We start from the raw sequence: 27,077 nt of genomic DNA on the forward strand, positions 1-27,077 counted from the left end.
TCGCTCTCCTTCTCTACACACATCTCTCTCTCACGCTCTACTCCCGTTTTACCTCTGACCCCTGTCTTTACAGCCCCCTGTTCACAGGCATGTCTACTGAACACACTCCTCATACCACAGAACACAGTGTGTGTGTGGGTCTGTGTGTGCGTGCGTGTGTTTAAATAACCTCTGATATTACAGTCCCGTGCATCTGGAATGAAGCCGGACTGGTCTGGACCGTCTGTCCAAGGCATTTCCAGGCCAGTGATGTGTGATCTGTTTAGGGCCCTTCCCTTCCCTCCCATCCCTCACCATCTAAAACAACTAGAGCTTGTCAGCCAATAAACCTCTAGAGGATCTAGTGGTCAGGTTAAAGGAATTTGGCCGGAACAGAACAGATGGAGAGGGGGAGAAAGCAGATGTCTGACGTTTCACTGAGAGAGATATTTGCACAGAGCCAAAGCTCGCTCCAGATACGGCTACAACATCAGTGGATACGTCCCAAATGGCACCCTATTCCCTGGTCAAAAGTTGTACACTATATAGGGAATAGGGTGCCATTTGGGATGCACGTATTGTGATCCAGGAGCTGGCTTAGTCATTATAAGCCATAGATATAAACTATTGAACTTTAAACATTCAGGTGGTAAACAATCTGCCTACAAACTTTCTGATAACATTCAGTATCATGAGAAACTCATCTACTCATCTTAGACACGCATTACCAAACAGATAAGCGGCGTGGATGAATGAAAAATGAAAAGCACAAGAAAGAGGACAAAACCCAAATAGAGAGGGAAGGGGGAGGTGGGGGGGGGTGGAGGAGTGTGCCTGGCGTCTGACCTGTCTAATACCCCATTATCTCACCCTGGCATCGGGCAGAGTCATGCCCGCTTGGGCCCTATTGCACCCAACACCCAGAAACATGAGCATAACATTGGGCTGGGAGGGAGGATAAACAGGAAACGTGCCGGAAGAGAAAACAAGTGATCTAAAAAATACATAAAAATGATAAAGAGGTGATAATGGAGACCGGTATCAGCGCAGGGCGGTCTTGTGACAACAAGCACATTTTGGAATGCACTTAAGATATGATATTCTGTTCTTGATCTGGAGGAATGTAGACTGTAGGTAAGTGTGGATACAACGAGGAAGAGAGAGAGGGAGAGGGAGAGAGAGCGAGAGGGAGAGAAAGGAAGAGAGAGAGAGAGAGAGAGAGAGAGAGAGAGAGGGAGACAGTGGGTGTGTGACAGTGTGTGACAGAGAGAGGGGGGGGTAAATTGGCTATCCCAATACTCAAAGGCTGGCAAGATGTCTTTCATATACATACTTCAGAGGAGGCTGGTGGGAGGACCTATAGGATGGGCTCATTGTAATGACAGGAATGAATGGAACGGAGTCAAACATGTGGTTTCCATATGTTTGATGTGTTTGATACCATTCCATTTATTCCATTCCAGCAAGTACAATGACCCCGTCCCCTATGTTTCCCTCCACCAGTCTCCTCTAACTTAGTCTGGGAAGCCATCGAAGTGAAAGACAAAAATACAAGACCACTATGCCAGCCGGGGAACAACAGCATGGAGGTGATTCATCTATAGTAACACCTCAGAGAGTGTTTATTAATTTACTGCAGCACTGTTAAATGCTGCCTGTGCCTCAGCCAGTACTGTGTGCTACCAGTCACCTCCAGTGGAGCCTTCCCAGAGGTGTGTTCAACACCCATCTGTTCCAAGGCGTTACTTAGAGGAGGCAGATGTTACCAGGGACAGTGATAGACAACGAATATCATCCTTCCTTTCAATCCTTTTCTCAAAAGCGTGAGATTTCTTTATTTGATAGTTTTATAATGTTTTGGGCCCACCAGAGCTGCATATCCCTGGCCGATAGATGTGGTTAGAGATGCCTGTACCTGGCCCATAGATGTGGTTAGAGATGCCTTTACCTGGCCCATAGATGTGGCTAGAGCTGCATGTCCCTGGCCCATAGATGTGGCTAGAGCTGCATGTCCCTGGCCCATAGATGTGGCTAGAGCTGCATGCCCCTGGCCCATAGATGTGGCTAGAGCTGCATGCCCCTGGCCCATAGATGTGGCTAGAGCTGCATGCCCCTGGCCCATAGATGTGGCTAGAGCTGCATGCACCTGGCCCATAGATGTGGCTAGAGCTGCATCCACCTGGCCCATATATGTGGCTAGAGCTGCATGTCCCTGCTGGGCCTTGCTCTGGCTGCAAATCTCCAGTGTTCACAAACTCATCCCAGACCCTGTCCCTAAGCACTGTGTGTATGTGTGTGCGCGTATGTGTGTCTGTGTGTCGTCACAGCCTGGGAGACCATCTGTGGCATATGTGGACCGGGAATAGGCCTTATTAGAATATTTGTTTTCGTATATGGAATGCTTTCAGAGAATTGTGAATGGTAGTCAGGCCCAAATGCAGAGGACCACATCATTCAAAGCAGGGATGGTGCATATCTGGCTTTTTATTATTTTTGAGAGCGAGAGAGAGAGACAGACAGAGGAGAGCGAGACAGAGGAGAGCGGGACAGAGGAGAGCAGATGAGAGCAGATGAGAGCGGGACAGAGGAGAGCGGGACAGAGGAGAGCGGGACAGAGGAGAGCGGGACAGAGGAGAGCGGGTCAGGTGAGAGAGGGTCAGGTGAGAGAGGGTCAGGTGAGAGAGGGTCAGATGAGAGACATAGGAGTGAGAGACATAGGAGAGAGAGAGAGATTTGTTCATTTCAAAAGTTATCTTCCATTCTTACAATAATCCCTTAGGTACAAAGTGGTGGTGGCTGTGGAGGAATGCCACACCATAAGTTGTTGTCATGTTGTGTTGTTACCATGCTGCGTTTTCATGTGTTGCTGCTATGTTGTTGTCTTAGGTGTCTCTTTATGTAGTGTTGTGGTGTCTCTCTTGTCGTGATGTGTGTTTTGTCTTATATTTTTATTTTTAATCTCAGCCCCCGTCCCCGCAAGGATGCCTTTTGGTAGGCCGTCATTGTAAATAAGAATTTGTTCATAACTGACTTGCCTAGTTAAATTAAGGTTAAATAAAATAAATGTATTTTGTCTCCAGTTAATGGCTTCCTCTGATTACATGGAAAATAGCATGCAACTTAAAGAATGCGTAACTAAAGCAGTGTGCAATTAAATGATATATATAGTATGATTTACAGTCAACTCTATATATATACTGTTCAAACATAAATACCATGAGTACAGATGATATGAAACTATTTATAGGAGAAGAAGGAAACACTGAGGGAATCAAAAATGTGTGTTCCAAATGGCACCCTATGCCCTACATAGTGCATTACCTCTAACCAGAGCCTTAATGGGGAATAGGGGATACATTTGGGATACAGAAAATGTCATCTAACATTATTTTTATCCGAACTGCTACGTCCAACCACAAAGCGAAGGCCAGAGTGTTCAGCTTGCGTTCCTGTTAGAAAACTGTCTTTCAGACACAGCGTGCTGCTCTTTGTCCAATCTCTGAGAGTGTTACATCTTTGACGTGAGGAGAAAGGCAGAAGCCACAACTTTTGGACAAGGCTCTCATCCCACTCCAAGCAGATAGGGCTGGTACTGGTAGGCCTATAGATATGCCATAGATAGGATTTGTACTGGTAGGCATATATGGGCTCAAAGCTGGACATGACAATGAACAGTTATGATTACGAACAGATGGGATATGATAGTGGACCCGGCAGTCTTGTCAGGGGTGTGAAGCACCAGTAGACAGACGGAATTTGTGTTTAAAATGATGGTATTTATTTACAGGTACTTCATCGGACATTGATCAAAAGAACAAAGGGCCAGTTCACTGAAGCTGCTGGCTTCTAAGGCAGAGTGCCTTAAAACTAGGCAGAGTGAATTCAAACTAGGCAGAGTGCCTTGAAACTAGGCAGAGTGAATTCAAACTAGGCAGAGTGCCTTAAAACTAGGCAGAGTGCCTTCAAACTAGGCAGAGTGAATTCAAACTAGGCAGAGTGCCTTCAAACTAGGCAGAGTGCCTTCAAACTAGGCAGAGTGAATTCAAACTAGGCAGAGTGCCTTCAAACTAGGCAGAGTGAATTCAAACTAGGCAGAGTGCCTTCAAACTAGGCAGAGTGCCTTCAAACTAGGCAGAGTGAATTCAAACTAGGCAGAGTGCCTTCAAACTAGGCAGAGTGAATTCAAACTAGGCAGAGTGCAAACTAGGCTTCAAACTAGGCAGAGTGCCTTCAAAACTAGGCAGAGTGCCTTGAAACTAGGCAGAGTGAATTCAAACTAGGCAGAGTGCCTTGAAACTAGGCAGAGTGAATTCAAACTAGGCAGAGTGCCTTGAAACTAGGCAGAGTGAATTCAAACTAGGCAGAGTGCCTTCAAACTAGGCAGAGTGAATTCAAACTAGGCAGAGTGCCTTCAAACTAGGCAGAGTGCCTTCAAACTAGGCAGAGTGCCTTCAAACTAGGCAGAGTGAATTCAAACTAGGCAGAGTGCCTTCAAACTAGGCAGAGTGCCTTCAAACTAGGCAGAGTGCCTTCAAACTAGGCAGAGTGAATTCAAACTAGGCAGAGTGCCTTCAAACTAGGCAGAGTGCCTTCAAACTAGGCAGAGTGCCTTCAAACTAGGCAGAGTGAATTCAAACTAGGCAGAGTGAATTCAAACTAGGCAGAGTGCCTTCAAACTAGGCAGAGTGAATTCAAACTAGGCAGAGTGAATTCAAACTAGGCAGAGTGCCTTCAAACTAGGCAGAGTGAATTCAAACTAGGCAGAGTGCCTTCAAACTAGGCAGAGTGAATTCAAACTAGGCAGAGTGCCTTCAAACTAGGCAGAGTGCCTTCAAACTAGGCAGAGTGCCTTCAAACTAGGCAGAGTGAATTCAAACTAGGCAGAGTGCCTTCAAACTAGGCAGAGTGCCTTCAAACTAGGCAGAGTGCCTTCAAACTAGGCAGAGTGCCTTCAAACTAGGCAGAGTGCCTTCAAACTAGGCAGAGTGAATTCAAACTAGGCAGAGTGAATTCAAACTAGGCAGAGTGCCTTCAAACTAGGCAGAGTGAATTCAAACTAGGCAGAGTGCCTTCAAACTAGGCAGAGTGAATTCAAACTAGGCAGAGTGCCTTCAAACTAGGCAGAGTGCCTTCAAACTAGGCAGAGTGAATTCAAACTAGGCAGAGTGCCTTCAAACTAGGCAGAGTGAATTCAAACTAGGCAGAGTGCCTTCAAACTAGGCAGAGTGCCTTCAAACTAGGCAGAGTGCCTTCAAACTAGGCAGAGTGAATTCAAACTAGGCAGAGTGCCTTCAAACTAGGCAGAGTGCCTTCAAACTAGGCAGAGTGCCTTCAAACTAGGCAGAGTGAATTCAAACTAGGCAGAGTGCCTTCAAACTAGGCAGAGTGAATTCAAACTAGGCAGAGTGCCTTCAAACTAGGCAGAGTGCCTTCAAACTAGGCAGAGTGCCTTCAAACTAGGCAGAGTGAATTCAAACTAGGCAGAGTGCCTTCAAACTAGGCAGAGTGCCTTCAAACTAGGCAGAGTGCCTTCAAACTAGGCAGAGTGAATTCAAACTAGGCAGAGTGCCTTCAAACTAGGCAGAGTGCCTTCAAACTAGGCAGAGTGCCTTCAAACTAGGCAGAGTGCCTTCAAACTAGGCAGAGTGCCTTCAAACTAGGCAGAGTGCCTTCAAACTAGGCAGAGTACCTTCAAACTAGGCAGAGTGAATTCAAACTAGGCAGAGTGCCTTCAAACTAGGCAGAGTGAATTCACACTAGGCAGAGTGCCTTAAAACTAGGCAGAGTGAATTCAAACTAGGCAGAGTGCCTTCAAACTAGGCAGAGTGCCTTCAAACTAGGCAGAGTGCCTTCAAACTAGGCAGAGTGAATTCAAACTTCAAACTAGGCAGAGTGCCTTCAAACTAGGCAGAGTGCCTTCAAACTAGGCAGAGTGCCTTCAAACTGAGGCAGAGTGAATTCAAACTAGGCAGAGTGCCTTCAAACTAGGCAGAGTGCCTTCAAACTAGGCAGAGTGAATTCAAACTAGGCAGAGTGCCTTCAAACTAGGCAGAGTGCCTTCAAACTAGGCAGAGTGAATTCAAACTAGGCAGAGTGCCTTCAAACTAGGAGTGCCTTCAGGCAGAGTGCCTTTCAAACTAGGCAGAGTGCCTTCAAACTAGGCAGAGTGCCTTCAAACTAGGCAGAGTGCCTTCAAACTAGGCAGAGTGAATTCAAACTAGGCAGAGTGCCTTCAAACTAGGCAGAGTGCCTTCAAACTAGGCAGAGTGCCTTCAAACTAGGCAGAGTGCCTTCAAACTAGGCAGAGTGAATTCAAACTAGGCAGAGTGCCTAGGCAGAGTTCAAACTAGGCAGAGTGAATTCAAACTAGGCAGAGTGCCTTCAAACTAGGCAGAGTGCCTTCAAACTAGGCAGAGTGCCTTCAAACTAGGCAGAGTGAATTCAAACTAGGCAGAGTGCCTTCAAACTAGGCAGAGTGCCTTCAAACTAGGCAGAGTGAATTCAAACTAGGCAGAGTGCCTTCAAACTAGGCAGAGTGAATTCAAACTAGGCAGAGTGCCTTCAAACTAGGCAGAGTGCCTTCAAACTAGGCAGAGTGAATTCAAACTAGGCAGAGTGAAACTTCAAACTAGGCAGAGTGAATTCAAACTAGGCAGAGTGCCAAACTTCAAACTAGGCAGAGTGAATTCAAACTAGGCAGAGTGCCTTCAAACTAGGCAGAGTGAATTCAAACTAGGCAGAGTGAATTCAAACTAGGCAGAGTGCCTTCAAACTAGGCAGAGTGCCTTCAAACTAGGCAGAGTGAATTCAAACTAGGCAGAGTGCCTTCAAACTAGGCAGAGTGCCTTCAAACTAGGCAGAGTGAATTCAAACTAGGCAGAGTGCCTTCAAACTAGGCAGAGTGAATTCAAACTAGGCAGAGTGCCTTCAAACTAGGCAGAGTGCCTTCAAACTAGGCAGAGTGCCTTCAAACTAGGCAGAGTGCCTTCAAACTAGGCAGAGTGCAGAGTGCTTCAAACTAGGCAGAGTGCCTTCAAACTAGGCAGAGTGAATTCAAACTAGGCAGAGTGCCTTCAAACTAGGCAGAGTGCCTTCAAACTTCAAACTAGGCAGAGTGCCTTCAAACTAGGCAGAGTACCTTCAAACTAGGCAGAGTGAATTCAAACTAGGCAGAGTGCCTTCAAACTAGGCAGAGTGAATTCAAACTAGGCAGAGTGCCTTCAAACTAGGCAGAGTGAATTCAAACTAGGCAGAGTGAATTCAAACTAGGCAGAGTGCCTTCAAACTAGGCAGAGTGAATTCAAACTAGGCAGAGTGCCTTCAAACTAGGCAGAGTGCCTTCAAACTAGGCAGAGTGCCTTCAAACTAGGCAGAGTGAATTCAAACTAGGCAGAGTGCCTTCAAACTAGGCAGAGTGCCTTCAAACTAGGCAGAGTGAATTCAAACTAGGCAGAGTGCCTTCAAACTAGGCAGAGTGCCTTCAAACTAGGCAGAGTGCCTTCAAACTAGGCAGAGTGAATTCAAACTAGGCAGAGTGAATTCAAACTAGGCAGAGTGAATTCAAACTAGGCAGAGTGAATTCAAACTAGGCAGAGTGCCTTCAAACTAGGCAGAGTGAATTCAAACTAGGCAGAGTGCCTTCAAACTAGGCAGAGTGAATTCAAACTAGGCAGAGTGCCTTCAAACTAGGCAGAGTGCCTTCAAACTAGGCAGAGTGCCTTCAAACTAGGCAGAGTGCCTTCAAACTAGGCAGAGTGCCTTCAAACTTCAAACTAGGCAGAGTGCCTTCAAACTAGGCAGAGTGCCTTCAAACTAGGCAGAGTGCCTTCAAACTAGGCAGAGTGAATTCAAACTAGGCAGAGTGCCTTCAAACTAGGCAGAGTGCAGAGTTCAAACTAGGCAGAGTGAATTCACACTAGGCAGAGTGCCTTAAAACTAGGCAGAGTGAATTCAAACTAGGCAGAGTGCCTTCAAACTAGGCAGAGTGCCTTCAAACTAGGCAGAGTGAATTCAAACTAGGCAGAGTGCCTTCAAACTAGGCAGAGTGCCTTCAAACTAGGCAGAGTGCCTTCAAACTAGGCAGAGTGCCTTCAAACTAGGCAGAGTGCCTTCAAACTAGGCAGAGTGAATTCAAACTAGGCAGAGTGCCTTCAAACTAGGCAGAGTGAATTCAAACTAGGCAGAGTGCCTTCAAACTAGGCAGAGTGCCTTCAAACTAGGCAGAGTGCCTTCAAACTAGGCAGAGTGAATTCAAACTAGGCAGAGTGCCTTCAAACTAGGCAGAGTGCCTTCAAACTAGGCAGAGTGAATTCAAACTAGGCAGAGTGCCTTCAAACTAGGCAGAGTGAATTCAAACTAGGCAGAGTGCCTTCAAACTAGGCAGAGTGCCTTCAAACTAGGCAGAGTACAGAGTGCTTCAAACTAGGCAGAGTGAATTGCCTTCAAACTAGGAGTGCAAACTAGGCAGAGTGCCTTCAAACTAGGCAGAGTGCCTTCAAACTAGGCAGAGTGAATTCAAACTAGGCAGAGTGCCTTCAAACTAGGCAGAGTGAATTCAAACTAGGCAGAGTGCCTTCAAACTAGGCAGAGTGCCTTCAAACTAGGCAGAGTGCCTTCAAACTAGGCAGAGTGCCTTCAAACTAGGCAGAGTGCCTTCAAACTAGGCAGAGTGAATTCAAACTAGGCAGAGTGCCTTCAAACTAGGCAGAGTGCCTTCAAACTAGGCAGAGTGAATTCAAACTAGGCAGAGTGCCTTCAAACTAGGCAGAGTGCCTTCAAACTAGGCAGAGTGCCTTCAAACTAGGCAGAGTGCCTTCAAAACTAGGCAGAGTGCCTTCAAACTAGGCAGAGTGCCTTCAAACTAGGCAGAGTGCCTTCAAACTAGGCAGAGTGCCTTCAAACTAGGCAGAGTGCCTTCAAACTAGAGCAGAGTGAATTCAAACTAGGCAGAGTGCCTTCAAACTAGGCAGAGTGCCTTCAAACTAGGCAGAGTGAATTCAAACTAGGCAGAGTGCCTTCAAACTAGGCAGAGTGAATTCAAACTAGGCAGAGTGCCTTCAAACTAGGCAGAGTGCCTTCAAACTAGGCAGAGTGAATTCAAACTAGGCAGAGTGCCTTCAAACTAGGCAGAGTGAATTCACACTAGGCAGAGTGCCTTCAAACTAGGCAGAGTGCCTTTAAACTAGGCAGAGTGCCTTAAAACTAGGCAGAGTGAATTCAAACTAGACAGAGTGCCTTCAAACTAGGCAGAGTGCCTTCAAACTAGGCAGAGTGAATTCAAACTAGGCAGAGTGCCTTCAAACTAGGCAGAGTGAATTCAAACTAGGCAGAGTGAATTCAAACTAGGCAGAGTGCCTTCAAACTAGGCAGAGTGCCTTCAAACTAGGCAGAGTGAATTCAAACTAGGCAGAGTGAATTCAAACTAGGCAGAGTGCCTTCAAACTAGGCAGAGTGAATTCAAACTAGGCAGAGTGCCTTCAAACTAGGCAGAGTGAATTCAAACTAGGCAGAGTGCCTTCAAACTAGGCAGAGTGAATTCAAACTAGGCAGAGTGCCTTCAAACTAGGCAGAGTGCCTTCAAACTAGGCAGAGTGAATTCAAACTAGGCAGAGTGCCTTCAAACTAGGCAGAGTGAAATTCAAACTAGGCAGAGTGCCTTCAAACTAGGCAGAGTGAATTCAAACTGAAGAGTTCAAACTAGGCAGAGTGCCTTCAAACTAGGCAGAGTGAATTCAAACTAGGCAGAGTGCCTTCAAACTAGGCAGAGTGAATTCAAACTAGACAGAGTACCTTCAAACTAGGCAGAGTGCCTTCAAACTAGGCAGAGTGCCTTCAAACTAGACAGAGTACCTTCAAACTAGGCAGAGTGCCTTCAAACTAGGCAGAGTGCCTTCAAACTAGGCAGATTGAACAGATTCAAAACCCAGCCCTAAAACTGTGATACCGGTAATCCAAAATGTCAACAATTAACATGAATATCTCAGTCAATAATCAATACTTTTCACTGGTTTAAATATCAATGGCTAATACATTTCCATAAATATCGCCAACATTTAACTGATAAAGATTAGGAAAACACACCTCAACATACTGCATAGTCATTTCTGAGCATGCTCAGTCCTCACAGCTACTGGCTAACTAGTTTCCACAACAATCCGCAGTGGGGAATATTGAAGGTCGGTGATAAAATGGAACTTGAATTCTAAATAGACAATATTTAACATTTCTACTAGTGTGTTATCATTTATATAACAAACCCAATGCATGTTCGAAAGCTTCTAGCAACAGGAATGGGCTTGTCGACATGAACAACTGACACAAACATTAACAAACAGGGGCTCAACTTTGGTTTTAGCAGTGGGGGGGGGAACATAATATCTATATATTTTTTTATCCAGCTGGCTAAACACTCCAAACAGTGTTGCCTTGTTTTGTATCACATTCCCAGGATAAAAGTGGAGGGGACAAAATGCGCGGGGGGGCATGCCCATCCCCGGTAAAAGTTATGCCCCTGTAAACAAACATTTTGCAAAGTGTGTTTGGCTCCAAAACTGAGCAAAATGAACTGTAGGCTGCACCATCTTATACTTCAGATATACATGATAAGACTTCTATCTGAGTTTGGCTTGGGCATAGTTCTTCCTCTACAGATTCTATCTCACTGTAGTTGTGATGAGTGGATGGATATGAATTCCTAAACTGCTCTGCTATGTTACTGTGTCTGGAGGTACCTTCCTTGATGCATATCCACATCCCGATGCATTCCCCTGATGTAGATTAGACAAGTGAAGCCTATCTGTTCCGCTCTGTCTCATCACCTCTCACTGATAGATTCCCACTGTCCTCTCATAGAAGGGTTCAGGGCCTGATTTATTCAGCATATCAGAGGAGAATACTGATCTAGGATCAGTTTAGTCATTTAGATCAGAGTGAAAAATATTACATGGACAGAGGGTGGGCACCTGATCCTAGATGTGCACTTCTAGTTTGATATGCTGATGAACACAGATGTTTAGTGTGTAGAGAAACAGATACGGTACTGGACTACTGTAGTGTGCATACTGTGCTGTTCCCAGTGGAAATTGGAAGTCTATGGAACGTTTCCTATCGTTGGGTTATCGTTTGTTTCTGTTGAAATATCCTCTCAGGGGGAATGGTGCTCATCTGAACGCTAACGGTTGGTTGGTTGGTTGGTTGGTTGGTTGGTGTGTGTGTGTGTGTGTGTGTGTGTGTGTGTGTGTGTGTGTGTGTGTGTGTGTGTGTGTGTGTGCGTGTTTAGTGGTTGTGACGTGAATTGTTTGTGTGCTGTGTTAACACTAGCTATAGAGCTAGGGAAGTATGTGCCTTGCGTCGTGTGTTAAGTGTTCAGCGTTTGACCCACTGTAATTGAAGAATGTGTCATCGGTGTTGTGCCTTCGAAGGCTCCAAACCGACTTTGGGTGAATGCTGCTCGTCTGAAAGCTAGTGGATGTTTAGCGTAAAGTGTGTATAGATTTTGTTTTAAGTTAGGGTTTGTAATGTGTGAAGTGTGATGATTTGTGTGAGTTGTTTTGACATGTGGTTCAGCCTGTAGTCGTCGAGTGCGTTATCTAAGTTCGGTTTTGTCTCTACAGGCTGCAGGGGGACAGTCTGTCAGATGCCAGTAGACCAGAAGAGGACCAGCACCATGGACCCTCCCAGCATGGATCACCTCAACATGGACCTCTCCATGGATCTTCTCATCCCCTGCTCCCAGAGCATGCTGCTGTCAACATGCCTGATGGAAATGGGCCTCGTGGACCCCCCCATCACTTACAACCTGTGCCTGATATCTCCTGTAAGTTAATAGTACACAATGTATGCATCCCAAATCGCGCACAGTGCACTATTAGGATGCCGCTAATAGGACCTACCCAGTATATCCTCTTGTCAGCTCTCGATATGTCAAATATGGCACTGCTCTTACTCTTTCTTTCTGTGTGTTTGTGGGTTGTCTGGAGTAGGTTGTTTTCCCGGGGTGGACACAGCGCCGGTACGAGACCAGGAATGCGAGAGTGTGTCTCAGGTCTCTTTCCCAGTAAGTGTCTTCCATCGTTCTGTCCCTCCCTCTCTTCTTCCCACCATCTGTCACCAGACAATCCAGCTCACCTTACCTCATCAATTATCACCCCACCATCTCCCCTTGCCCCCCTCCCTCAACCTGTTTTGTAAGACTGAGCGCTAGACCTGTCTCAATAACCCTGCTATTAGGCCAAGGCCAGGCTTTAACCATCCATCTTTACAGGCCACGGCAGTTTACACAATGGACAATACAACTGTGATACAGCGGAACAAGTGATACATCTGATTAGACTTTCCCTTCATATCACCTTACAATAGTTTCCCTAAATGTCACTTTACAATAGTTTCAGGGCTTTTTCTGCCATTTGTCTGTTAAAAGGATGAGTTTCGGTTTTAATCCGTTTCTATGTATCTGTAACTACCGACCAGAAATAGGGCTATTTAGAATCATGATACTCTTGCCCCATATAAAGGGCTAGTAAAGAGACATTCACTATTGTTCTGCGTACTGGTTTGCGTGACAACTGTGGAGGTCATGGAGGTTTGTAAGGTGCTCTACAGATGTAGCTACAGGCAAAAGGGTAGACGAAACGACACATTCAATTCATTATTGTTCATTGGCTGGCTTTCGTGATAACTCCACCTGCTAAGGGAGTTCATAGAGGGATTTGGAGTCTGCCCCAAAAAGCACTCTATGCCCTATATAACCCCCCCCCCCCCATGGGCCCTAGTCAAAAGTACTACACTATAAAGGGAATAGGGTGCTATTTGGGATGCAGGCCCTGCTGCTGCATTGATGTAGCCATCTGACAGCTAACTAACTAACACATGACAGATTGAGTGTGGCGGTGCCACAGACACTCACATGCTGTTAATAAAGCAGTCTGTGTATGCAGACGCCGATACCTTGATGCTTAATTATCCACACCAAGTGTTGGAAAAGCCTTTAACAGCTTTTTTTTGTAGAAATAAAAGGGATTTGGAGCTGCACCTCGTGTGTGTGTGTGTGTGTGTGCGTGCGCGTGCGTGCGTGTTTGTGTGTGCGCACCAGATGGGCGGAGGCTCCAGACTAACTGGCAGCAGGACTGGTGTGAGACAATATTCAATCAAAGCGGTAACCGGGTCGACGTTGATGGGGTAAATGGCAAAATAGCATTCTCTCAATGCTGCTGGAGAGAATACCAGTGTCCTTTCAGTTACTGGCCCAACACTCTAACCTTGAGGCTACCAGCCACCCCCAATTGTGTCGGATTGCATTACAGGGAACCAACTGCATCCTCGGCGATCCAGCTCCCTACACTCTGCAGTCCATGGGTCACAGCACTGACACACAATTAACTCAAGATTTTGGCTGTCTTCACCACTGTACAGTACAGCACATGTACTCTCCATTGCTCTCCTCACACAGTCTCCATAGGTTCGAGAGGTTGGCAGTGTTAAGAGCAAGCTTTTAATATTCTAATGTTTCCCATATGGAAACACCAAGTGTGAATGTCTCTCTCCCGCCACCTACTGCTGTTTTTAAAGCCTACTATTCAACCCAAATGGCACCCTATTCACTACATAGTGCACTACTTTTGACCAGAGCCCTATGGCCCTGGTTGAAAGTAGTGCACTGCATAGGGAATAGGGTGCCATTTGGAACTCAACCCAAATGTGGTTGTTTTCCTCTTTAATGGCTTATTTTGGGCCCTTTTTGAAAGGCTAATGTAATTTGTCTTCCTAATAGTGTGTTTGTTTAACTGGGCCTGCAGGGCTCTGGTGCCCTGAGGAGCTAACAAGCTATGGGAAACAACATGTAATACTTTAATGAGTTCTGTTGAGTCACTTCTTGGGACAAACAATGGTTACTGTCATACAATGGCCGAGCTCTCTGTCTGTCTATCTACTGTATCTATCTCCACTCACTGCCTTTCCTATGGTTCACTGTGTGCGTCCCAAATGGGACCCTACTCCCTATGTTGGGCACTCCTTTTAACCATGGCCCATAGAGGTCTGGTGAAAAGTAGTGCACTAGTATGAAGGGAATTTGGTGCCATTTGGGAGGCAATCATGGGACACAGACAAGGGATGTTCTGTACAGAAGTTTGTTTTCAGTCAATAGGGCATTTTATAGTGGCTTCCTGTTTGTCCCCAGGTAAAGGATATCTTGTATTTTATACAGTCCAGCATTGAGCCATAAAACAAAGCAGACTTGGATAGCTGAACACATACCACATGAATGTGTATACAACTGAAATGTGTCTTCCACATTTAACCAAACACCTCTGAATCAGAGAGGTGGGGGGGGTCCATGACATCGGCGCCCGGGGAGCAGTTGTTGTTGGGGGTTAACTGCCTTGCTCAAGGGCAGAACGGCAGAAAGCAGAACGCTGTTAATGGCTAACATTAATGCTGCTGCAACAGCATTAGGTCTACCATCTAGCTGTGCCAGCTTCTCTAGGTGATAATTGACTCATAAAGGTTATGTTCCTAAAGCAACAGCCGGAGTAATTTCCCAAGAATTTCTGCTCAATTTCCTTCATAAGTGTCAAGCACTATGTTTAATCAAACCTAGCCCTTCGACTGGGTGTTACCGTCGTCAAGATTTTTCTAAATGTTTACATTTTACAAGCAACAAGAACAAGATAATTAGCATGATGCAATGCTACGTGTATGTTTCAGGGCAGGAATGTGATGGTTTATGTTTCCAGGGCCATTTGGATGTAGTTCAGCTGATATATTGCAGGGCCTCTATTCCTAAGTGTGTGTGTGTGTGTGTGCGCGTGTGTGTGTGTGTGATCTCTCTCGTCTCTTCCTGGGTCTTTAGTATTTGGCACTGGCCACCTCTCCACTTTATCAATGGAGCCAGCATGCCCCCACACCTCTATGCTAATATATAATACACCTGATTATCGGCAGACCCAATCTCAATGTTTTATACTCCAGGGAGGTGTCATAAATGGCACCCTGATCCATATATAGTGCACAACTTTTGACCAGAGCCCATTGGGCCCTGGTCAAAAAGTAGTACACTGCAAAGGGAATAGGTTGCCATTGGGGACGTAACCTAGGTAACCCAATAGCTGTTATATTCCCCTACAAAAGTCTCTAGTATTTCCAGACTTTCCATATTAGTGGTTTCCTTTCATGTGGTCTTGGTGCTCCACGTTCACAATGATTGTCTCAATGCAAAAAGTGAGTTTAGAAAACATCTATCCTGAAGAAGTGTAGGAGCTCCTGCATTGCCTTACTTGTGTCCAGTCTCCCTGGTTCCTCTAGGCTGGGACTGTTTCATTCCGGCCCTGGAGGGCCAAAACACTTCTGCTATTCATGCTCTGCTTATGCACAGTGACTGATTCAGACCGGGGACACCAGGTGAGTGCAATTACCTAGCAGACAGAAACAGAAACCAGAAGTTATTGCCTCCCTCAGGCACCGAAATTGAACCGCCCAGGACCAATACCTTGAGCTAATCTGGTCTGTGACCACCACTGCCTTTTCCCCCCATTGTACCCTCAAGACTAGGGCTCTATCTCAATTCAATTTCTTGCATCCTATTTCCTCAACGCCTTCTCAACTGTAATGGAGGAGGTCCTTCCCCTCCAATGTGTTTCGAGAAGAAGGCGAGTAACCGAAGATTAATTGTGAAAGAGCCCCGGTAGGGCCTACAGCCGACACTTCTGTGCCACCTCCGTAGTTGCTGTTAGCATGATACCTGGCTCACCTGCCATTGGCCAAACAAACAAACACACATGCGTGTCGAGGCCCAGTCATGGCCTGCTGCATCCACCTCATCCTCTTTCCCTTTTCCATCCCTCTCTTTCTCTCTCTCTTACCAACACACACCAGTCCCACCAGACCAGGCACACACACACACACACACACACACACACACACCCCTTACATGCAAAGCCACCATCAGCCAGGAGTCATAACTAATGCCTTATTTAAATTTAGCCCAAACCCCCGGCTGCTTGGGGTTTTTATTTGTTAGAACAAACAATAGCAAATTACTCACCTCCAATGGACCCGAGAAACAAAGAGCCTGGAGGGCTGGGAGCGAGGAGAGATCGTACTGCTGTGGTTTCTACTAAATATAGTCTACTAATTCAACTTTAAGAGAAACAGTCTGTTTGTCGGCAATTGATTGCTTGTGACTGCATGCAGAGCAGAGCGAGAACCCAAGCCGCTCGCTTGCTCTCCCGCACCGCACTCCGTATTAGAAAAGAAAGGCTGACTCTTTGAACTTTCTTGAGCGTGAGTTTTTTTCCTTCCTTCGAGTTTTCAGTTTTCACTCTTCATGGGCCAACGTTCAATCAAACTTGCCATGCAGTAATCCCACACAGCAAGGAGATTTATCAGAAGTAACACTGTTGAAGCTAATATTTATCACTATGGCACATTGAGTGTTTTCTGCGTAGGTTAAGAGCAAGCCATATAAATGCTATTGTAATGTAGTTGGTTGCAAAACACATACTGTCAATATTAATAACATTCATTCTGAAGTATATGTATTTCATAAAACTTTGGCTAACATCCACCAAAGTATACCAAACATTGGAAACACCTTCCTAATATTGCATTGCACCCCTATTTTGCCCTCAGAACAGCTTAAATTATTCGGGGCATGGACTCTACAAGGTGTCAAAAACGTTCCGCAGGGATGCTGACCCATGTTGACTCCAATGCTTCCCACAGTTGTGTCAAGTTGGCTGGTGGACCAATTTTGATACACTCAGGAAACTGTTGAGCGTGAAAAACCCAGCAGTGTTGCAGTTGTTGATACAAAACAGTGTGCCTGGCACCTACCACCATGCCCCGTTCAAAGGCACTGAAATGGTTTGTTTTGCATATTCACCCTCTGAATGGCACACGTACACAATCCATGTCTCAGTTGTCTCCAGGCTTAAAAATCTTGTCTCCAGGCTACTAGTCCAATGCTCTAACCACCAGGCTACCCTGCCGCCCCATCATCCACACTGGGAAAGGGCAGGTGTTCTTAATGTTTTGTATACTCAGTGTACATCAATACAAAAAAAGATCATGTGAATACAAAACAGATACCCAGAATTAATTTGCAATAAAAAACGAATTTATCCATTGCATCCGTGGACACCCACTCCATCATCCTTCAGCTAACCTATCACAACCCTAAGTCAAAACACACACACACACACACACACACACACACACACACACACACACACACACACACACACACACACACACACACACACACCACACACACACACACACACACCCACTCATCATCCTTCAGCTAACCTATCACAACCCTAAGTCAAAACACACACACACACACACACACACACACACACACACACACACACACACACACACACACACACACACACACACACACACACACACACACCATCATCCTTCAGCTAACCTATCACAACCCTAAGTCAAAACACACACACACACACACACACACACACACACACACACACACACACACAACCCCACACACACACACACATATGTGGTCACCATCATCCCTTCAAAACTAACCTATCACAACCACTAAGTCAAAACACACACACACACACACACACACACACACACACACACACACACACACACACACACCACCCACACACCCACTCCATCATCCTTCACACACACACACACACACACACACACACACACACACACACACACACACACACACACACCATCATCCTTCAACTAACCTAACACAACCCTAAGCCGACAGACACACACTCCATCACCCTCCCTCTAACCCAACCCTAACCCCACAGCTACAGGAGGATATTAATAATATGTGGTCTAACGCTTCAGATAATACATTCCTGTTGTCTTGGCAATGGCTATGGACTCACCTAGGCTGCATCCCAAGTGACACCCAATTTATTCCCTATATAGTGCACTACGCTTCACCTGAGCCCAATTGTAATATGTAGGGGATAGGGTGCCAATTGTGACGCGGACTAACATAGAATGTGGTCGGTTCAGCTCCCAGGCACACAAACCCAATGACACGACTGATTCAGAGCAGCCAACAGCAAACAGGATATTGACAATAACACAATTACACTCCTGATTCAAGCCTTTCCTTTCTTCTCCTTTCCTCTCCTTTCCTTTCCTTTCCTCTACTCGCCTCTCCTCCCCTCTCTCTTCTCCCCTCTCTCTTCCGTTTCCTCTACTCCCCTCTCCTCTTCTCCCCTCTCTCTTCCCTTCCCTCTCCTTTCCTCTACTTTCCTCTCTCTTCTCCCCTCTCTCTTCCATTTCCTCTCCTTTCCTCTACTTCCCTCTCCTCTTCTCCCCTCTCTCTTCCCTTCCCTCTCCTTTCCTCTACTTCCCTCTCCTCTTCTCCCCTCTCTCTTCCCTTCCCTCTCCTTTCCTCTACTTTCCTCTCTCTTCTCTTCCCCCTCTCTTTCCTCTCCCTTCCCTCTCCTTCCCTTCCCTCTCCTTCCCTCTCCTCTTCTCCCTCTCTCCCTCTCCTTCCCTTCCCTCTCCTTTCCTCTCCTTCCCTCTCCTCTCCCTCTCTTCCCTTCTCTCCTCCTCCTCCCCCCCTCTCTTCCCTTCCCTTCCCTCTCCTTTCCTCTACTTTCCTCTCTCTTCTCCCCTCTCTCTTCCCTTCCCTCTCCTTTCCTCTCCTTCCCTCTCCTCTTCTCCCCTCTCTCTTCCGTTTCCTCTCCTTTCCTCTACTTCCCTCTCCTCTTCTCCCCTCTCTCTTCCCTTCCCTCTCCTTTCCTCTACTTTCCTCTCTCTTCTCCCCTCTCTCTTCCGTTTCCTTCCTCTCCTTCCCTTCCTCTCTCTCCCCTCTCCTCTTCTCCTCTTCTCCCCTCTCTTCCCTTCCCTCTCCTTTCCTCTCCCCCTCTCCCTTCTTCTCCCTTCCCTCTCTCTTCCTCTCCTCTTCTCCCCTCTCTTCCCTCCCTCTCCTTTCCTTCCCTCCCTTCTCCCCTCTCTCCCCTCTCTCTTCCCCCTCTCTCTTCCCTTCCTCTCCTTTCCTCTACTCCCTCCTCTTCTCCCCTCTCTTCTTCCCCTTTCCTCTCTCCCTCTCCTCTCTCCCCTCTCCTTCCCTTCCCTCTCCTTTCCTCTCCCCCTCTCCTCTTCTCCCTCTCTTCCCTTCCCTCCCTTCCTCTACTTCCTCTCCTTCTCTCCTCTTCCCTCTCCTTTCCTCTCTCCCCTCTCTTCTCCCTCTCTCTCCCTTCCTCCTTTCCTCTCTCCCCTCCTCTTCTCCCCTCTCTCTTCCCTTCCCTCTCCTTTCCTCTACTTCCCTCTCCTCTTCTCCCCTCTCTTTCCCTTCCCTCTCCTTTCCTCTCTCCCCTCTCCTCCTTCTCTCCCTCCCTTTCTCTCTCTCTTCCCTTTCCTCTCCTTTCCTCTACTCCCCTCTCCTCTCTCCCTCTCTCTTCCCTTCCCTCCTTTCCCCTCTCTACTCCCTTCCCTCTCCTCTTCTCCCCCTCTCTCTTCCCTTCCCTCTCTCCTTTCCTCTACCCTCCCCTCTCCCCCTCTTCTCTCCCTCTCTCTTCCCTTCCCTCTCCTTTCCTCTACTCCCCTCTCCTCTTCTCTCCTCTCTCTTCCCTTCCCTCTCCTTTCCTCTACTCCCCTCTCCCTTCTCCCCTCTCTTCCCTTCCCTCTCCTTTCCTCTCCTTCCCTCTCCTCTTCTCCCCTCTCTCTTCCCTTCCCTCTCCTTTCCTCTACTCCCCTCTCCTCTTCTCCCCTCTCTCTTCCCTTCCCTCTCCTTTCCTCTACTCCCCTCTCCTCTTCTCCCCTCTCTCTTCCCTTCCCTCTCCTTTCCCCCCCTCTTCCCTTCCCTCCTCCTCTTCCCTTCCCTCCCTCTCTCTTCCCTTCCCTCTCCTTTCCTCTACTTCCCTCTCCTCTTCTCCCCTCTCTCTTCCCTTCCCTCTCCTTTCCTCTACTCCCCTCTCCTCTTCTCCCCTCTCCCTTCCCTTCCCTCTCCTTTCCTGAGAGACTACAAAGGCAGGTCTACTATGACATACTGTCTACACACTGGGATCCACAAGGCCAGCCAAACCATGGTCTTCTAGAGTGCTGGATTGTTATAGTACAACAATAGCTCATCATTAACTGGCCAAATGTGCGTCCCAAATGGCACCCTATTCCCTATATAGTGTACTATTTTTGACCAGGGTCCATAGGGCAAAAGTAGTGCACTGTACAGAGGATAGGGTGCCATTTTGGACACTTCCAAGGGCAGCCAAACAATGGAGGTGTTCTAGGGTGCTGCTGCGTGCCTGCAACAATAGTCCATCATTAACTGACGGGTAAGGGACAAGGACAAAGCTATGGGGGTGTATGAAAGAGACACGGAGGGAGGAGAGTTCAACACCTTAAATGAACTGTCCAATGTTTCCAGATTTCTATGAAATGTGACCTATAATTACTTACAATATGAGTGAAATAGTTTTCCTATAAAAAAAATAGTAGGGGAGAGTGGAGCAAGTTGAGCAAAAGGGGTAAGTTGAGCCACCCCTGTTTCTAGAAAACTATACACAAAATGAATAATTTGACCAAATATTTAGGAAGAGGTCATCATTTCATGGAGTCTGTGAAGGAAGAAACCACATGGAAAAAGTGGTAAGACAGTTAGGTCCAAAAAACAGATTTTCACCAAATTAATCTATCGTGTTCAAGGTTTAATGATGCTTGTATCTAAACCAAAGTATATCATTTTAAGTTGGGGTCTCTATAAGCTTCAATATGAGGTCCTAGCATGAAAGTGCATCCTTGTAGCTGTGTGGGCTAATATAATCAAAATGTTTGCCTTGGGGTAAGATGAGCCAATGGTTGAGACAATGGCAAGTTGAGCAAATTTAAGTGTTTTCTTTCCAAGGCATAATGCAAGGCATTCTTGCTGTGAAATGAGGTAACAACAGGGCCTATGTTAAGTGTTTGTTAGGTGTTAAGCCTGTGTTCAAATGATTTAAAGACCAAACAGTGATTGTGAAAGTGTTGAATTGTGAGTGGGAAGTCAAGATAGACACGGTTTTAAAAAGGTAGTGGTAATATTTCCCTCAGTACAGAAATGTGTAGGCGGCTTAACTTACCCTGTCCCTCAGCTCAACTTAATTTACCCTGTCCCGCGGCTCAACTTAACTTACCCTGTCCCTCAGCTCAACTTAATTTACCCTGTCCCACGGCTCAACTTAACCTACCCTGTCCCGCGGCTCAACTTAACTTACCCTGTCCCGCGGCTCAACTTAACTTACCCTGTCCCGCGGCTCAACTTAACTTACCCTGTCCCGCGGCTCAACTTAACTTACCCTGTCCCTCAGCTCAACATAACTTACCCTGTCTCGCGGCTCAACTTAACTTACCCTGTCCCGCGGCTCAACTTAACTTACCCTGTCCCGCGGCTCAACTTAACTTACCCTGTCCCGCGGCTCAACTTAACTTACCCTGTCCCGCGGCTCAACTTAACTTACCCTGTCCCGCAGCTCAACTTAACTTACCCTGTCCCGCAGCTCAACTTAACTTACCCTGTCCTGCGGCTCAACTTAACTTACCCTGTCCCGCGGCTCAACTTAACTTATCCTAACCTAAATCCAAAGACATGGTGTCATTTCTTTTCATTTCGCGTTTTCATTTCACGCAGGACAGGGTGAAATGAAAACGCGTGAAATGAAAACGCGAAATGAAAAGACATGACACCATGTCTTTGGATTTAGGTTAAAAGTTGGGTGAAAAAAATACGGAATTCCCTTTATTACTTTTTACAAATCCAATCAGTTTTCCACGTTGATTCAATGTCATCACATTGATTAAAAAAATTACATGACGTGGAAACATTGTTGATTCAAATAGTTTTTGCCCATTGGGTTACCCCCTAAGTGCCAAGAGACCACTTTCTTTGAACAAGCTATGTTTTCAAAACTGTAATATTTAACTTAATGTCTAGGGATCCACAACATCCTAAAATACACAGTATGCAGATATCTTTGTTGGAAAGAATACTATATTTACCTTGACAGAGTGATGCTGAATGTAGACCGCTGATTGGTCAGCTCATCCTCCTCAGGAGTATGACATAATACTCCATGAGGAAGTAGCAAGCATTTTTTAAACGGTAGGTTTGACGTTTTTTTTCTTGCAGGTTGGTATTTATTGAGATGACTCATGTACTGGAGGCAGTTCTTCAGAGTGGTCACTGGCTGGCATAGCCACCAAGTCATATAATCCGATTTTTCCTGTAACTTTAACCCTAACCTTAACCACACTGTTAACCCTAATGCCTAACATTAAATGTTTGTTTTAATACATTTTTACGATATAGACAATTTTGACTTTGCAGCCGGCCCATCAAACGAAAACCACTCAGATCTGCCTCCAGGGCAAGATTCATGATAATAAACATCAACCTTTTTTTCCAATTTATGCTTTGGCCACAAATATGAATACAGAACGACAACATTGTCTGGGTATTACTTAACAGAATATGAAAAAAGTTTCATTGGATGGTTACTTTAACTAAAGTACCTTCAGAAAGTATTCACATCCCATTAGTTTTCCCCCCCCCAATTTGTGTGTTACAAAGTGGGACTAAAATGGATTTAATTATATTTTTTTGGTCAATGATCTACACAAAATACTCTAATGTTAAAGTGGAAGACAAATTCTAACGTTTGTAAAAAATATATGAAGAATAAAACAAACATACCTTGGTTAGATAAGTATTCAACCCCCTGAGTCAATACATGTTCGAATCACCTTTGGCAGTGATTACAGCTGTGGGTCTTTCTGGGTAAGTCTCTAAGAGCTTTGCATACCTGGATTATGAAACATTTGCCCGTATTCTTTTCCAAATTCTTAAAACGCTGTCAAATTGGTTGTTGATCATTGCTAGACAACCATTTTCAGGCCTTGCCATAGGTTTTCAAGCAGATTCAAGTCAAAACTGTAACTTGGCCACTTAGGAACATTCACTTTCTTCTTGTTAAGCAACTCCAGTGTAGATTTGGCCTTGTGTTTTATGTTATTGTCCTTCTGAATAGATGCATTAATCTCCCAGGGTCTGGTGGAAAGCAGACTGAACCAAATTTTCATCTAGGATTTTTCCTGTGCTTACAGTAGCTCCATTCCATTTATGTTTTATCCTGAAAAACTCCCCAGTCCTTAACGATTACAAACATTACCCATAACATAATACAGCCACCACTATGCTTGAAAATATGGAGAGTGGTACTCAGTAATGTGTTGTGTTTGATTTGCCCCAAACATAACACTTGTATTCAGGACAAAAAGTTACATTGCTTTGCCATATTTTTGCAGTATTACTTTAGTGTAATGTTGCACATAGGATGCATTTTGGAATATTTTAATTCTGTACAGGCTTCATTCTTTTCACTCTGTCAATTAGGGTAGTATTGTGGAGTAACTACAGTGCTGTTGATCCATCCTCAGTTTTCTCCTATCACAGCCATTAAACTCTGTAACTGTTTTAATATATATCCCATTTAGCAGACGCTTTTGTCCAAAGCGACTTACAAGTCGGCTGGGGCCACTACTTTTACATATGGGTGGCCCCAGCGGGAATCGAACCCACGACGCCTGGCGTTGCAAGCGCCATGCTCTACCGACTGAGCCACACAGGACGATAAAAGTCACCAATAGCCTCCTGGTGACATACCTGAGCGGTTTCCTTCCTCTCTGGCAACTGAGTTAGGAAGGATGCCTGTATCTTTGTAGTGACTGGGTGTATTGATGCACCATCCAAAGTGTAATTAATAACTTCACTCTGCTCAAAGGGATATTCCATGTCTGCTTTCTATTTTATTTTGACCCATCTACCCATAGGTGCCCTTTGCGAGGCATTGGAAAAGCTCCCTGATCTTTGTTGTTGGATCTGAGTTTGAAATTCACTGCTCGACTGGAGAACCTTCCAGATCATTGTATGTGTGGGGTACAGAGATGATGTAGTCATTCAAATATTATGTTAAAACACTATTAATGCACACAGGGTGAGTCCATGTAACTTATTATGTGACTTGTTAAGCACATTTTTACTCCTGAACTTGTTTAGTATGTGCTTCTACACCTGCATTGCTTGCCGTTTGGGGTTTTAGGCTGGGTTTCTCTACAGCACTTTGATATATCATATATCATGTAAGAAGGGCGATATAAATACATTTGATTTGATTTAGGCGTGCCATAACAAAATGGCTGAATACTCAAGACACTTCAGCTTTTAATTTTGTATTAATTTGTAACAATTTCGAAAACATTATCCCACTTTGACATTATCGGGTATTGTGTGTAGGCCAGTAACAAAAAATCTCAAATGAATCAATTTGAAATTCAGGCTGTAACACAACAAAATGTGGAAAAATTCATGGGGTTTGAATACTTTCTGAAGGCACTGTATATTTCTCACTGTAATCTACATCATTAGCCTGGTCTCAGGTCTGTGTGTGTTGTAGTTAACTCCTATATGGTTCCTTGTCATGCCAAACATGCTGAAAACAATAGTTTGGCTAAACGTACTGTATGTTACTGTTGATCACTATGTAGTGAAGTGAGTTGGACTTAAAGTCAGTGGCACCCACTGCCCAAGGGGAATTTCCTCATTGTCTAATGGTTAATATGTTTGTTTTCCACGCTGGGAGACCGAGTTTCGGATCCCACCACTTACAATTATTTGACAGCTTACAGAGACAGTAATACGCTCTTCAAAAACTGTATTGTTGATAAAACTTTTGTTACCCCAAAAAAGCCTTCTAACAAATATCATATCGTACCAGGTAAACAACGTTATTATAAATACCCTTTTAAAAAATACAATTTTTACACCAAACAATGAGGAAACAAACCAGATGTGTAGTCGAGCTGTCTCTCACATGCAGGGTTAGGCCCATAAATCAACCAGTTGTTTTCAGCGAGCTGTCAGAAAACACAAGGGACACATGCAGACAAAGGAAGAAATAAGACTAAATCATATTGGATTACTTTCTCTTCCTCTTTCCCTCTCCCCCCTTTTGCTCCCCCTCAATCACTCCCTCGCACTCTCATCCCTCCCTCCCTCATTCATCTCTCCCTCATTTATCTCTCCCTCATTCATCCCTCCCTCATTCATCCCTCCTTCATCTCTCCCTCCCGCCCGTCCTTTCCCCCACTCCATCTCTTCCTCCCTCTCTCGTTCATCTCTCCCTCCCTCCCTCCCTCCAGCCTGTCCTTTCCCTCCCTCCCTCATTCATCTCTCCCTCCCGTCCTTTCCCCCACTCCATCTCTTCCTCCCTCTCTCGTCCAGAGCCCTCATCCCTCCCTCCCTCCCACCTGTCCTTTCCCCCACTCCAGAGCCCTCTCTATCCTCCCTCCCCTCCACCTCCCCCTCCTCCCTCCCTCCCTCCCTCCCTCTATAGTCCCTCCCAGAGCCCTCCCTCCCTCCCTCCCTCCCTCCCTCCCTCCCCTCCCTCCCTCCCTCCCTACTAATGTCCAGAGCCCTCCCCTCCCTGTCCTTTCCCCCACTCCATCTCTATAGTCCCTCTCTACTAATGTCCAGAGCCCTATCTCTTCCTCCCTCTCTCCAGAGCCCTTCATCTCTTCCTCCCTCCTAATGTCCAGAGCCCTACTCCCTCTATAGTCACCTACTAATGTCCAGAGCCCTACTCCCTCTATAGTCAACTACTAATGTCCAGAGCCCTACTCCCTCTATAGTCAACTACTTATGTCCAGAGCCCTCCTTTCCCTACTCCCTCTCACTCCATCCCTCCCTATCACGTCCATCTCTCCCTCCATTGTCATGTTCTGAAAACAACAGGCATGCCTTCTATTAAGTGGTTTGAAGAGGTCAACCTGTGGTCTTAAAGGGGATGAGGTAGCGGTGGTGGTCTTGCTAGGGGTGTGTGTGTTCCTAGCTGCTTCCTGTTCCACTTGGGTTGCCCACTAGCAGTCCCTCACTAGACCAGGCTACAACGCACTGCGATGGGCAACATGTGGCCCAGGAGTCATGTGGGCAGACCAGAAGTCCAAACATTGCACCATTTTTTACCAGGGTCCATGGGGTATCAAGTATCAAAGGTGATGAACGTGGCTTAGAAGCAATATTTCCCAAAATAGACAACCTTTCTTACCAACCCAGACAGGGGTCTTTTTCTGCCCTCAAAAGGGCAGAGTTTAAACGACAGCATACTGTCTGTCTGTCTCTCTAGCTCTTCTTCTTCACCACCACCAAGGCCTGATGGCGATTGAGGCTGATGACTGCATGCACACAGCCCTGACAGTCCTGCTGTGCACCAGGGCCGACTGGGACCCAAAAACTCCCTGTTAGTGGTGCTGGTGCATATTACTGCTGACCACACACACACACACACACACACACACACACACACACACACACACAACACACACACACACACACACACGTAAACAGTGACAGATTTCAATCTGGACTCCCATCCTCTCTCTCTCAACATGGATCTAATTTAGGTAGAAATCAGATCCATGTTTGTTAGTTGGACAGAAGCATCACCAAAGGATTTTCTTCCATTTTCTTTGTTCACCTTGGGCTCGGCTTTGGGTTTCTGCAGTGTTGGCTGGGAGTGGAATTATACAACGTTGGTTTTCTAGCCGTTGACATGAATGACCTCATCATAACTCATTACCAAATTATAAAAGTACTTTATCTCAGAGATGAACACAACAAACCTTGTTCTTTTGATTTGTTGTTCATCTGGATGAAATAAAATGATTTGCATCGATGCGTCCAACAAACAAATGAAACAAAAACAGTTTGACTCATTTGGGTCGTCATCTAAACATACATCATTATCAATGCAATGCAATGACTGTTTCAGACAGGAGTGACTCAGTCTCTCTCTCGGGACTGGAGCCCTACTCCCTCTATAGTCACCTACTAATGTCCAGAGCCCTACTCCCTCTATAGTCACCTACTAATGTCCAGAGCCCTACTCCCTCTATAGTCAACTACTTATGTCCAGAGCCCTACTCCCTCTATAGTCACCTACTTATGTCCAGAGCCCTACTCCCTCTATAGTCAACCTACTTATAGTCACAGAGCCCTACTCCCTATAGTCAACTATAGTCAGAGCCCTACTCCCTCTATAGTCAACTAC

General features: G+C 45.8%; 1 protein-coding gene across 7 annotated transcripts in view; it reads left to right on the top strand.

The window, feature by feature from the left end:
* c28h8orf34 (chromosome 28 C8orf34 homolog) overlaps positions 1 to 27,077 on the top strand; it is a 172,492-nt gene that overhangs the window by 119,216 nt on the left and 26,199 nt on the right. For all 7 annotated transcript variants that reach the window (XR_010452030.1, XR_010452031.1, XM_064941628.1 and 4 more), the window contains exons 9-10: positions 11,592 to 11,794; positions 11,961 to 12,034. Coding sequence is in view for 5 of the 7 variants with exons in the window: in XM_064941628.1 (XP_064797700.1) it covers positions 11,592 to 11,794; positions 11,961 to 12,034 (277 nt within the window). In the remaining 2 variants the exon portion in view is untranslated. The remainder of the gene's footprint in view (positions 1 to 11,591; positions 11,795 to 11,960; positions 12,035 to 27,077) is intronic.

This window comes from Oncorhynchus masou, chromosome 28, assembly GCF_036934945.1.
Source record: "Oncorhynchus masou masou isolate Uvic2021 chromosome 28, UVic_Omas_1.1, whole genome shotgun sequence".
In the NCBI taxonomy this organism is placed as follows: domain Eukaryota; kingdom Metazoa; phylum Chordata; class Actinopteri; order Salmoniformes; family Salmonidae; genus Oncorhynchus; species Oncorhynchus masou.